Genomic DNA, 13,497 nt, shown 5'->3' on the forward strand with positions numbered 1-13,497 from the left:
GGGGGGGGGGGGGAGAGAGAGAGAGAAGGAGGCAAGAAGAATTCAATATCTTATTACAATATTTACGTGGAAGCCGATCGCATTCATCGAGATTAACAAAGATAGCGAAAAATACATAGGGTGTACCACAACATTCGATGGATCAGGAACTTGATCATCGACTGAGCTGGAACTTGAAACAGCTTATAAGATATCTGATCCTCATGAAGAAAATTGAATTGTTGGTAACATTCAAATGGCCACGGATATCAGGATGATAGGAAGATAATTATTTTTTTTTATATATATAGCTAATTAAAAATAATGAATGACATGGTACACCCTGTACATACGACGAGCACGTAGACAGCGACATGTAAAACTTACATACGACGAGTACACTCGACTAACCTTACCGACAGCCACCTTAGGTCACGCGAGATAAACAATTACCAAGCTTATTAATTAATTTGACGGATGGCTGGTGAACGGATGATTTCGAACGAGGATATCAGGATGGCGTGACTACCCTTACCTTGGCTATGACATGCGGATCGATTGCCAGGATTACGATAAAGGGGTATCCGTTGTCACTGAACAACGCCTGTATGGCATCCAATACCAAGAGTACTTTATCCTGCTCACAACTGTCAAGTCCATCTACGATAATGACCAGTCTGCTCTGTTGAGCCGTAAAGCTGTCCAAGCACTTGACCTGCCATGAATACAATTAAACGGTGACGTCAAATAAAAAGGATAAATTGGTCCGTAATGGAGGACCCAATTAATAATAAGATACTTGCCATTTCAGTCATAAGACTGACTTCACCTCTTAGTGTCTGTATGAAACCCTCGCTCTTTAATGTCTCTAATTTCGCAATGCTTCTCTGAAGATGTCGTCTCTGTGAGAAGATTAACGCCTTGAGTATTCTGCTCCAGGTATATAAATTTGCGATCACACTAATTGCCAGGACCAGAGCGACAGTCCCTAGGATAATGTGAGCCGTGAATTCGTCGATCTTGTGTCTGAAATGTTTAGAATGATCGTTTTTATTCTGGCTTTATTCACCAGGTGGAGTATCGTCAAGTTAAACAGGTAAGGTAACTAGCCTGGAATTGTTTATGCCGATGACATACACCGTGAGTATAGAAATGCCAACGAGGAAACTGCAGAAGCAAAATTCAAAAATGATAACATGCGGCAGACAACAGAGATGCCTCCATTTCCAGGAGGAAGTAGACTTCGCTGACTTCGGCCGGAAAGCCCTGTACAGTCTTGTTGTCAGGGATCCATATTCAGCTTCAATGGAATCGTATAGAGATCCCACCATTTGGACAACAGCATTTTCACCAGCTGCCGTGGTACCCACACGAGTCTGATCCGTGAAGTAAAACTTTATTGGTTGAGCAGCCAAGCTGTCACTGACCTGAGCACCAGGAGGATGGCAAAAGGTCACCTGGAGCAGCAGCTTCAGTGAATTTAATTTAGTGGTAAGAGCAACAGTGAAGTTGTACGGCCAGTACCAATCATACCTACAGAAGATGCGACCCAAGGAATAATAACGATCAGTTTAAAGGAATTGTATTGAAATCTGATCGAATAAAAGGAAAGGATTAAGTCCAGATGAAATTACCTTTGATTGGCATACCAGATTAACACGAGGAAGACATAAACAACTGTGATGAGAATGAGACCAGAGGCAAGACCCACTATCCAGGACTGAACAGCCAGTCCCACGATGACACCCATCAATAGAGACAAGTGTGTAACTACTAGGAAAAGTAAGGATGAAAATTGGAACACCGGGTCGATCCATTGCCTTGCGAAATTCTTCATCTCCTCTGAAATAACAAATCGTGTGAATGATATCTAGTCAGGGATCAGGAGAGCATCGTGGAGTACCTTCCTCAGGATGATCATACCTTTAAGCTTGTTCAGGAGGAATGACTTGCCTGATCCCCATTTGGCATAAAGTCCAACAGTGATAGGGGTGGACAAGGACGGTTCGCTAAGTATATCAGCCAGGGCGCTACTGTACAGATCATACCCCAGCATATTTTCATTATCCTCATTCGTATTAAGTCGCCCTGGATCAGAATAAAATTCAAAAGTCAATTGAGCAATAGATATTACGGTTACGACACCCGGTGAATAATATGAGAGACAAACGTACGAGCACCGAATATCTGTCCCAGGATGGTCTTAGGATGATTCACGTCAATATTATAGGGTGTCTCGCCTTGCCTATTGGGCCGATATAACAATTGACTATTCTTTGGATTTCTCAAAAGTATCTCGACGATGGCCTTCGACCTGGCCCTCATAGCAATATGCAGGGCAGTGTCACCCTTCTTATCCGTAGCCGAGACTTTTGCCTTTTTATCCAAAAGCAATTGTACTATTTCAGCATTGCGAGACCTGACAGCCCTGAGTAACGGTGTGTCCCCGTCTTTGGTCGCAATCTCCAGGTCTGGATTGGCATTCAGTAACAATTTCAATATCGCCGTATTGCCTTTCTCAACAGCTATGTAAGTCGCGGTTTTCTTATCCTAGAACGTGCAGGTTATTTCGATTAGTCACAGGTTTCGCTATTTGTCTATCCATACGGCAACAATATCTCGTAGATTGTGACAGATTGAATGGTGCAATTATGAACTGAACTCAATTCGATTACCTTTCCGGCGATGTCGACGTCCGCATATTTCTTCAAGAGTGACTCTACGACGCCTCTATGGCCACCCTTCACAGCGTGAATAAGATTAGTATCCCCAGCCCTGTCCTGGATATTGATATAAGCGCCAGCATTTAAAAGGGCATTGGCTATCTCGTGGTACCCTTCGCGGCATGCAATTGCCAATGCCGTGCAGCCATCCTTATCTAACGCGTTCACGTTAGGACGATGTTCCAGTAACAGCATTACGACATCCACGTGGTTTCCAAGCGTAGCCACGAGAAGAGCCGTCCACGAGTACTGTCGTTTAAATGAAATGAAAAAATATTACAGATGTCCTTGTGATCGACAACGATCGCGTTCCTTACCATGCCTGCAGTGTCGACATTAGCACCGGCTTTTAATAGAGTATCAACTATTTCAACATTTCCTTTACGGGAAGCCCAAATCAACGCAGTGGTACCGTACTGAAACGTAGATTATTGAATTATGAAATATCATTTGACCAGGAGGGTCGAGTGTATCAATTAGTGACTACCTTATCTCCCACGTTGACCTTAGCCCCGTGAGCAATAAGATCTTTCGTAATGTCGGAATATCCTCTGCCTGCGGCCCATAGTAGAGATGATATGTGAAAGTTCCCATGGGCATTGACGTCTGCTCCACGTGACAGAAGCAGCGACGCCGTTTCTGATCTACCCTTATACGTCGCCCACATGAGAGCCGTCCAACCGCCCTATTGGCATATATGTATTTATGATAAAAGAACAAGCAGGCTTTAACAAACAAATAGAGTGTATTTGATTTTTATGAAAAATATACCATGTCACGGTGCTCTGGATCGGCTCCATGTTCAAGTAATTCCAAACAGATCTCTGTGTGACCTTCTTTAGCTGCGCACAGCAATGCTGTCCAGTTATCCTATATAATGAGTTTAAGATACTGATTTGTTTTATAATTGAGCATTTTTTTTAACTCTCAAATTAAAATACGAACTGCATCCTCAGCGTTTACGTCGGCACCATGATTTAAGATCTCCCGTACAAATTGTATCTTCCCTTTGGATGCTGCGTGTATGAGGGCTGTGCTGCCATTCTGAGGATAAATTACATGGACGATGATGATGATGATTTTAATGATAAATTTGATATTGAATTTTGATACGATGTAAAACAGCTGATCGTGGTTACTTTCATGAAAATCAATGATACTCACGTCGTCCCGGTCGTCCACCTGCACTCTCTTGTTCTCCAAGAAGTTCTGTAGACCCGTGAGGTTGTCATCGGTGATGTAGCTGATGAGTGAGCGATAGCACAGCGAGACCATGGAGTCCGTACGATGCAAGGTCTATGAAAGAAGTGAGATGCAATTGATTAGGGAAAAGAAATTACATCTATCAATGATCAGTAATATAGATCAGACGTTAGACGTCAAAAAATTTGGAAATTACAACAAAAGCAAAATATCCAAATCGACACTCGTCTGGATGGTGATAAAAAGGGAAACTAAAAAAAAATTATTTTAAAGTCGCAGATCGATAAACTGCATCCAGAGTCCATGATGAATTCACTCGTTGGGTCACTCACACAAAAGCGTAAAACGTACGTTGAGCGAGACAGTGAGGCTGTATGAAGTTGCTACATGATGCAGCCAAGATATAGCAGGAAGCTGCATTTCCGTGCACAGTGTATCACTTTCGTCGAGAGATGCACTTCTTACTGAGAGAATAAAAAAAAAAACGGAAACCACGTTCAGTATAGAAAAAATGAATCACACGGTTGTCGAGTAGCGATAAAAATAAAGAACGTGTATCCGTAAACCGATGGTAGCCAAAGATGCGACGCAGTTCGAATAAAAGACGCTATCTCCTTTCTTATCCCAAGAGAGTTAGAAGATGCTAGGACTTATAACGATGCAGAGCAGCACGGGCTGCATCGCTTTCGTTCTGTCTTTGAACTCCTGATCATCCTTTTGGTGTCTCTCCCAATACTCCCGATGCCGAATCGAGACTCTTGAGGATTACGAAATCGACAATTAACGGCCGAGCGTGTACTTCACGTCACAAGCCGATCGTTATTGCTGTTAGGTGGCACACGGGGAGCAAACTGTTAGACGTAGTTAGTTTTGTGTCTCATGCCAGAGCAGTCAGAGGCACGAGGAAGTTCCGTGCTTGTTAGGAAGTACATGAAGTTGAAATGACACCAGCGAAAAATTGCGTGCTGAAAAATACGAGACAGAGCAGGAAACATTATATGGAAGGAATGAGAGATAGGATTTAATAAACGGATCAGAAGTGACACGAGATTTTGGGCCTGAAGGGACTAACCGTCTGGGAATGTCTTCGTATGCCAAAGTTGAACTTGCGGCCAGTGCCATCTGACGCAGGAGCGGTGAAGGTGAGCGTCGGTACATGAATATGCGGAAAATGCGATCCGAAGGTATGATGGTGATGATGATGATGATGATGGTGATGACTGTAATCATCTTCGTTGTCAGTTGGTTCAGCGATGGTACTTTGATGATGAAATCCATTAACCCAATCGGGTGGGTCGGGTATATGAAGACGTAGAAAGGATAACCTCTTCTTATGACCACGTGACGTGTCGTCCAAGATGGCGTCGTCGCTTAGATTCGTAGAGCTTGACAGATTCGAGACTGTCTGACTCCTGTAGATGATGTCTTCAGCTTCCGGTTTCACGGGTAGTAACGATGGTGGGACTCCTGGGAAAACGCCGACCAGACTGGGTGCGATGCTCGAGCAGATGGCGACGTTGGTGATGCTGGTTCTTCTCACTGGAGTGACTCCAGTACCACTTGTTACGTATGAACGACCTGGACTAGCCTGCTTATAAGGTTTCTGACCTAGGTCTTTTTCTATACTCTTTGGTACTGATCCTCCAGGTTCATCCTTTGCTGCTTCTCCTGATAAATCATTCAGGGACTCATCGAGCTCACCCTGCACTCTCTCTTCCTGGGTATGATTCCGAGCCACTACTTCTTCCTCGTTCTCTTTATTTTCAACTCGTAGATGATTTCTCGAATCTTCGTTACTCTTAGCACGACCTCTCGGCATGGCATTCTTCGCCGAAGATCGACAACCTCTACGGCTGAAACTCTTTCGGTCCAAGGTTCCGCTGGGATATTAAGAACAGTCACGTATTTTTTTATTTTCATTATCTTCAGAAAAACGTGATAAGCTATACGGAACGAGATTGGTTACTGAGAATTTTATAAACGTAGAATTTACAACAATTAATACTATTAGACCTATCTAATCTAATCTGTATCATTTTGGACAAAAAAAAATGTAAGACCAATTCAACAACCTTGCTGCAGACGAGCTTCTTGTGATCTTCAGAGTGTCATAAATCATTAAAAAATTATATTCAAATAAAATTCCCATTCTCTGCAAAGACGATCATTACGTCAATGAATTATTCCTTACCGAGAGACTGAGACTTTTACGTCGAATCATGGCTTCGAATCTGGACATCTTACGGATCGGATCCTCTGCCATAGCGAGATTTGAATATATGACCAAAAGCTAAATACTCAATCACGATCACAATTATAATTCTAATATGTACTACAATGGACGTGATACCCTTTTATAGTCTTCTGCAAAGACGAGATAGGATATCTCACATGAATATCGGATAAGGACGCATAGGAAGCCGCGCGCTGATTTGCTCAGCAGAGCACACTGTCACGATCAGAATAAAGAAATAAAATAAATGAAGCTGAAAATAGTCAACAACTGATTAAAAAAAATGGTTTGACTGACATGATAAAATCTAATGATAAAGTATTCCGATTTCATTCTACTGATTTTTTGTATGGTAATGAAGCTACCGACCCGTGATAAATTACTGAGCTTGAGCCTCTTGGCCATGATGCACTTTCAGATCCTTTGACGATGATCACCTGCTCCAATTATAATAAGTCGACGAGTGCAGATCTTCCTGGATAGTGCAAAGGACGGAGCCTTGACATCCGATACCGAAGAGACTGAAGTAGCGTGAGCGTCGCGCAAGACCGTGAAAACGTATAAGAGCTCGAAGAAGCGTTTTGCGCGGTTTATATTATCATTGGGGTTCCAGGGTGAAGAGTGTCGCGGGTGAAGAGGGTACATACGTGCACACGCGAGATGGCCATGTCAACAATCCTAGCGAGACTCGCGCCAGTTGCCCTGCTTCGAATAGTGACATAACCACAAATATTTATAACGAGTGCAAGAGATAGTAAGATATCGGAGTAAGGTCTACGTATCTTGTGTATCCGAGTGCATACAGCTGCTTTGGAACAGGAGCGTCTATTTTGTTGTCTACCTCTTTTTCATAACAATGTCTTCTATTTTATCCGAACATACGTGACACGTGCTCACGCAATGTCTATGACGCTTGGGTCTTATCGGTTGTGTGGGAGAGAATATAAACAGCTGTGGCGGCAATTCGATCTATTAGATGCTACCGCGGCTTTCTCAGTAAACTTAGTGCGTGTACCGTATAACTGTGAGAGTGGCAACATACCGGCAATTCTAAGAAATTGAAGATAGAGATCTTGTAAAACGAGTAAACAGCTTGGGAAAATATTTGTACTTTTTTTTTAATAATAAAAGCGCAGACTATGTTCAGTTGGATGAATTGAAACGTGTTATCGTACTTGACAAATATTTGTGCATATTAAATAACCTTGTGAAGGCTTGTTGTAATTTTCTAAAACGTTTACCTTGGCTGTTGGGAGGATATACGCTAAATCCGTGGGTTATAAAACTTCGTTGGATTAGAACTGTTTGAGGAATGATGTTAAACAGATTACAATAGTAATCTGATAGATACTTGCGAATCCATAGTCCGACATTATAAAAGGAGAAGGAATTTTTATTAAAGTTAATTTACGGCTAGGACGGTGTCATTCTTCGTTCACCTTCACCTCTTACGTCTTGTCAATTGACAGTGTCAAGTATAGACAATGACGTAACAAGATATTTAAATTCTCTCGACCTCTCAATTGATTATCAGTCGGTAACAAGTCTGTAAACGTGGCGTCATCTGTGCGCTTGCATTCTAGCATGGTAACGTATCGGCCTGATATCGGTATATACGGTAATAGTTTCCGTGAAAAATTTAACAGTCGATTATACCTCGATAATCCTTATCATTAGTCAATAAGAAATATTACAGATAAATACGTTCGACTTTCAACTTTCATAATGCATGTTAGGCCGTGAAGCTTATGCGCTTTATGCGTGACAGAGATAAATCCGTTGTACTACAATGTCCAAACTAGTGTCTAAAATGTCGGATGAAGATCTTTTGTAGCGAAACGATGTGAATTATTAATAGAAAGTATCAAATGTGCCAAAGATTGGTAATTGCGCAAGTAATACTTGGCACTGTAACGAGTAGCGAGACGTAAAGGGATATCTCCATTCATTGATTCGCGTTTGGTTTACTTTGTATGTACACATGTAAAAGCAAGATATCAATGGCGAATTGTAAAAGCATTAATACCTTCTTCTCTTTGCTCCAAAAAGTACTTATCCTCTCATGAGACAAAAAGGATCCGTAGGAACGTGCAGTGAGCAATGCAACGGATGTTAAGGCAGATAATTTTTTTCTACCATTGTTTTTTTTCCTAGTCAGAAGTAAGCTGCTACTTTCGGACACGTTGTTGTCGGTACTGGAGTTTGAAAAAATGCCAGACAATTTTCTCATGCTTCCTTTGACCATTTCTTTCCTTCTTCAAGATCCTTCATTCAAATTCGAGATACGATCACTCACAAGGAAACGCGTCCACATCACGTTATGCAGGATGCACCGAAATCGGTGATCTTCGAAAGGATTATATATATTATTGTCATTAATACGTCTGGTAAGAACATTTCCTTAACTTTATCAAAAAACAAAGCAAGTATTTATCGTTTAGCAAATTTATAATCCCCGTGTAGGACTAAATGCAGCACTGTCCTATAAATCACGGTGAAGCGACCATTGCTACCGATAGACTGTCATTTAAGGTAAAAGATGAAGCACAATATCGTTATCGCCAACATACCAATAAGATACCCGATAATGACGAGTGATATAAAAAAAAAGATACTCTTTATCTCCAAGAAAGAAAACAGCAAAAATCTCAGTTACCCTCAATCACGATAATAACGTTATAGCCTGCAGACATAAACAGTAGAAAATTTCATCGATCGCTTCTCAAAATGGATACCAATTAATTAATGCCTGATCAATTGGCTAGTAAAAGACATAAAAATAGTTTTAAGCAAGCCAGACATTCAAGACGGAGATAAATAGATATAAGCAGATAGACGACGGCATTCTCATACAGAGTCGTTATTCCGCAATGAAGTTAATTTGGCAAATGACACAAGAGGCCCAAACGAGTCCGGGCCAATGGTATTTTCGTTATGGCACCTAGTGCATCCTCAGCATACCCGTTACACCTATCGTAAGAGAAATAACTCGTATATGAATTCCTCACGTATGTATACTCAACGTATGTTACCTCACTGATTCGGTGCTCAATGCGATGAACAATATCCTGAGAACGTCCTCTTAGCATGGCAAATTGTTTCCTGCGACGTTCACCCTGTACCGAGACGTGAGAATATCCTTTGCTGGTAGACACCGGCTTCAAGCGTAGATGAGACATTGCACCGGCAGCCTGATACGATACTTGGTGATCTATATGTTCTTCTGCTTATTAAAAGATGTACCTATCTTCCGTGTGCCCGTCCAGGTGATACAGCCAGGTGACGCAACAATAATTTGTTCGCCTGGTCAGTTAGGCTCCATTTATAAATGACAGCTGTACACAGGCTCGGTCAATGTCACGGAAATTTCCACTGGTTTAACTGTGCTAGTAGACAGCGTTACGTTACACGTGACGATTTGAAAAAAGTGGGAGAAGAAACGAGATGAGAAGCTCAGAGAGACCGACCGACAGTTTCACCAAAGTTAACCGAGATTTAATTTTCGATATTAGCCAATGGGGATTCAGATTTCCTGAAAATACAAGCATCCGATTGGCTAATCTCGTCAGTTACACCTCATTCAACTGCGATGAAATCTCGGCCCCGGATGATCTTAGATCCTGAGCCACGAATATTTATTCACGTCCTAAAGTATCCTATGCAATCGGCATTATCTTCAGGTTACTTTCTGAAGCAATAATAAGTCTCTTGCGACGTACTGCCAAAGGAACAAGTAAGTGAAAAAAGAAAATAACATTTATCTATCATTTCGATAGGCAGCACTCGTCAATCACTGTCAAAAACAGCGTAGCAGCCACCAAGAAATTTTTGATAAGACGACATACGCATAGACTATATGAAGAGTTCAAATTTTTTTCGGAATAATAAAAACTGTCTCGAACTCTCACGATTAGGCTAAGCAAGCGCAACTAGTGAACGTAACGCGTGTGCGCATGCGCGAATGGATTGGCGCGCTCAGAATTAGCCAGCCGTATGAGAAAGTGTGTCGAGTAGACAAGAAATAACGCGAAGAAACGAGTCTTTGCGCAATCCTCATTTTCGCGGACACTACTAGTAATTATTTCCAGAAGTGCGTGAAACCCAGTAATCCTAATAACCTTGAGAAATCTTTGTGGTGAATCGGTCGTGGTGATTCCTCTAGTTATTTGCTTGATTGCAAGACGCCTCGTTGGGTTCTGACTCAACGAGAACAGATTGTGAATTAACTGACGTAATCAAATGCTCAACAGATACGCGAACGTGTCACCATACAAAGAGTTTGTATAACGAGTTATTTTTGACAGGAAGAAAGAATTCACTAGTTGGGACATTCAGAATGAACCTTAAAAATTATACACTGACAGTACTGTATTGGCAAACGCGTGTAAATGATCAGAACGGAAACGTATCTGTCCTCTCGGTTGCTACTCTTGTGCGAAACTAAAGAAACTCAGCAGATCTTTTCACTTGGGTCCTTATCGACGCGAGAGACACCAGATTGGTCAAATTAAAACGTTATCAGAACTCGGAATATATTCGCTTAAGAAAGACGTAAGTTTTACTCGATACTATTAATGTAAATATCTATGATAAAAAACTAATAAGTACTAATTGCCGAAGGCCACGTGCTGTGTATCGTGCTATTATCGTCGCGTACTGCTTGATATTACTAATACTTGGCAATAAGATAGCAGAAATTTTCAGTGTAGAGTTAATCGGCGTATACTCCAGTGCTGTGCTCTTTCGATACGTAGTATATGTATACATATGTAGGTAGGAAGACGACGTAAGAAAGACTGTGAAGACCTGAGGAATATTGAATACAGTCCTAAATACTGCTCTCTCTCTCTCTCTCTCTCTCTCTGTCTGGGACGTGGGCTTCGACCCTTTGTATTGAGTAAGACGTACTGTAGTCGTAATTTTAAACTGGCATCACTTCACATTACACGTGCTAAGGTAAATGAACCACTCGAAACGAGATTGAAAAACGGAGTTAAGGATATTTAACTTTAATTATTTTACCAGTTGACTCTTCGAAAAGATATGTATTCTTGACGCTTGGAAGAACGAGAAACTCATGATGGTTGACGCTTGTGGTATTTGAGTATAGATATATTAATACAATATTTACCGAGCCGGCCTCTGGATCGAATGTCAACCATGTCCGCGGATCAGGTAACCAGGCGTTCATTTCAACGAAAAGTCGATCCACAGGATTAAATAATTTGTATAAAACTCTGGGAGAAAGTAACACGAGGAAGAAACGATTGAAAGATTGGTAAGGCTAACAAAGAACTGAGGCCCAATGTGCGCATCGCTATCTTTTTTGCTATACAGGCACAAAGTATGTATGTATACGGTGTTAAGGGATCGGCAAAGGATTCCTTTGTCCCTGAGGAAGACAACGGGGCCATAGTTGTCGGTAGAGAACTTACCGATCAATGGAGATGCAGATCCGTCAATAAGTTAGACGTCGTCATGAATTTTGAAAGTTGTGTCTTGCACCTGAAAATAATAATTTTAAACGTCGTTCCGTCGAGGAATCTCTACGGCCCTGGTGGTGAGCTTGCATTCGGATCAAGGCCATGTCCTGATTATTTTGTGCAGGGTGTCCCATTGCGGAAACCAACTGAGACGTGCCAAGAATTTACAGCTTGACACGCACGTCAATTTTTAAAGTGATACGAGACATGTTAACGTTGCTCGACGTCTGAGCCTACGTTGCAAGCTCCTCCACGAATTGACCGTAACCTCACCTGGAGCAGCCCGTAGAGAAAGCACTGTCATTCACCAAAAAATAATCGAGAATTTCGCGTTTTCACTCCTCGTCGAATCTTCACACGTTTCACCGTTCACATCTTATTCGTTGGACTTTTCACGACTGAAAGATCCTCTACGAGCCACTAAACGCGATCCTGGAAAGCCACTACTAGCTCACTGCTTTCGAGCTGAAACGAGCTTTGTCGTTTCCTTTCATTTGATACCCTATAAGATTCTTGGCACTAGCTGGCGCACCAAGCGTTCTCGATATTCTCTGTCAGCTGATTCAGCTGGGTGCTAATAGTACACGTGGGCTTACTAGGCTTACTAAACCGACTTTAAACAACGAGAAAGAACTGGAAAGAACTGATTTGGATTCAAGAGCAGCAGGACGCTTTTTGAACTTGCTCTATTAAGGATGTTGGCCCTACCGCAGAAAAAATACTACAGGCAGCGGGCACACTCCAATCCTATTGCTGACCACTGTATAGACTAGTGAGACAAATTATTTTACTTCATTCTCACTCATTTTTATTATCCAAATGGGACTGAGGTTTTTTTTGTATATTTTGATTTCAGTCCTTCTTCGCCAGATGAAATGGACTGGAGCTCCTTGTATCCAGAGTTTTTTTTAACAACAGAAAGTCAAAATGAAGATGTGTCTACAAAGAAAGTAGAATTTGCTGACGTAGGGTGTGGTTATGGAGGGCTTTTAGGTTAGCTGGACCTTTGGTTATCATATCATGACTAGATTGACTGGAAGATTATATTAAGATTTTTCTGACAGTTACACTCTCTTCTATGTTTCCTGATCATTTGATTGTTGGGATGGAAATCAGAGTGAAGGTGTCTGACTATGTTATGGATCGCATTGCAGCATTGCGTTCACAATATCCAGGCCAGTATCAAAATATAGCTTGTTTAAGGACTAATGCTATGAAGTATCTACCTAATTACTTTCATAAAGGACAGGTAAATATATCCTATTAAAAGCATACTATTCTGTTCTAATCATTATAAGGAAGTAATTGTTTTTGTGCAGTTGAAAAAGATGTTCTTCCTGTACCCAGACCCACATTTCAAAAAAGCAAAGCATAAATGGCGCATAATTAATAAATCTCTATTGGCTGAATACGCTTATGTATTAGCATTGGATGTGAGTATTTTTAAACTTTTAATAAATCATTAGTAAACTCTATTAAATTGCTACTTTTATTATTCAAAGGCTGTGGTATACACAGTTACCGATGTAAAGGATCTACATGAATGGATGGTACAACATTTCGAAGAACATCCATTATTCGAAAGAGTTCCAGAGTCGCAGTTGGTAAGAATCAACAATAGATATTCATATTGTAATTTATACCACAGTAAAGAGTTGTTCTAAAGATATCACTCATGTTTTGCAGAGTACAGATCCCATTGTAGAAAAATTATATGAGAGTACGGAGGAAGGTCAAAAAGTGACAAGAAATAAAGGTGACAAGTTCCTGGCCGTTTTTCGACGGATTCCAGATCGCTACATACAACAAATTAGTTAATCTTATTTTTTAATAAAATTTTTAAATAAAGGTTTTCATTCATTGACTTTGTCAAAAA

The 13,497-nt window shown here is 41.1% G+C and overlaps 2 protein-coding genes across 10 annotated transcripts in view; one reads left to right on the plus strand and one right to left on the minus strand.

Annotated features, from left to right (window-relative positions):
* LOC107272624 (kinase D-interacting substrate of 220 kDa) overlaps positions 1-12,315 on the minus strand; it is a 17,457-nt gene extending 5,142 nt beyond the window's left edge. For 3 of the 5 annotated variants that reach the window (XM_025089945.1, XM_025089944.1, XM_025089946.1), the window contains exons 1-13: positions 4,978-5,785; positions 3,867-3,998; positions 3,648-3,746; positions 3,474-3,572; positions 3,190-3,387; positions 3,020-3,118; positions 2,655-2,951; positions 2,154-2,529; positions 1,903-2,067; positions 1,614-1,821; positions 1,090-1,512; positions 783-1,005; positions 515-694 (exon numbers count right to left, since the gene is read on the minus strand). In XM_025089945.1, coding sequence (XP_024945713.1) covers positions 515-694; positions 783-1,005; positions 1,090-1,512; positions 1,614-1,821; positions 1,903-2,067; positions 2,154-2,529; positions 2,655-2,951; positions 3,020-3,118; positions 3,190-3,387; positions 3,474-3,572; positions 3,648-3,746; positions 3,867-3,998; positions 4,978-5,724 — 3,246 coding nt within the window. In that variant the 5' untranslated portion in view covers positions 5,725-5,785. Of the gene's footprint in view, positions 1-514; positions 695-782; positions 1,006-1,089; positions 1,513-1,613; positions 1,822-1,902; positions 2,068-2,153; positions 2,530-2,654; positions 2,952-3,019; positions 3,119-3,189; positions 3,388-3,473; positions 3,573-3,647; positions 3,747-3,866; positions 3,999-4,237; positions 4,370-4,977; positions 5,786-11,573; positions 11,644-11,894 lie in introns of those variants that run through there. The other 2 variants (XM_015749949.2, XM_025089947.1) reach the window with 2 other exon arrangements.
* On the plus strand, positions 9,536-13,496 carry LOC107272628 (tRNA (guanine-N(7)-)-methyltransferase). Of its 5 annotated transcripts, none has more exons than XM_025089951.1 (9): positions 10,432-10,689; positions 10,912-11,094; positions 11,164-11,416; positions 12,221-12,393; positions 12,478-12,614; positions 12,686-12,870; positions 12,941-13,054; positions 13,124-13,225; positions 13,308-13,496. In XM_025089951.1, the coding sequence occupies exons 4-9, from the start codon at positions 12,317-12,319 to the stop codon at positions 13,437-13,439; spliced, it is 747 nt and encodes a 248-aa protein (XP_024945719.1). In that variant the 5' UTR covers positions 10,432-10,689; positions 10,912-11,094; positions 11,164-11,416; positions 12,221-12,316; the 3' UTR covers positions 13,440-13,496. The 5 variants fall into 5 exon arrangements, with proteins under 5 accessions (XP_024945722.1, XP_015605439.1, XP_024945719.1 ...); XM_025089953.1 differs by having other exon boundaries at positions 11,164-11,313; XM_025089954.1 differs by lacking the exons at positions 10,432-10,689; positions 10,912-11,094; positions 11,164-11,416 and adding an exon at positions 9,536-9,871.
* The last annotated feature ends 1 nt before the right edge of the window (position 13,497 follows it).

Source organism: Cephus cinctus, unplaced genomic scaffold, assembly GCF_000341935.2.
Source record: "Cephus cinctus unplaced genomic scaffold, Ccin1 Ccin1_scaffold1205, whole genome shotgun sequence".
Classification (NCBI taxonomy): Eukaryota; Metazoa; Arthropoda; class Insecta; order Hymenoptera; family Cephidae; genus Cephus; species Cephus cinctus.

What these genes read in the sequence shown, in the direction of transcription:
- LOC107272628 (XM_025089954.1), top strand. Translation starts at nt 12,317, where the DNA reads ATGTTGGCCCTACCGCAGAAAAAATACTACAGGCAGCGGGCACACTCC. An exon ending in GCTGACCACTGTATAGACTA is followed by an intron (nt 12,394 to 12,477) that starts GTGAGACAAATT and finishes TTTTGATTTCAG; the next exon opens with TCCTTCTTCGCCAGATGAAA. An exon ending in ATTACTTTCATAAAGGACAG is followed by an intron (nt 12,871 to 12,940) that starts GTAAATATATCC and finishes GTTTTTGTGCAG; the next exon opens with TTGAAAAAGATGTTCTTCCT.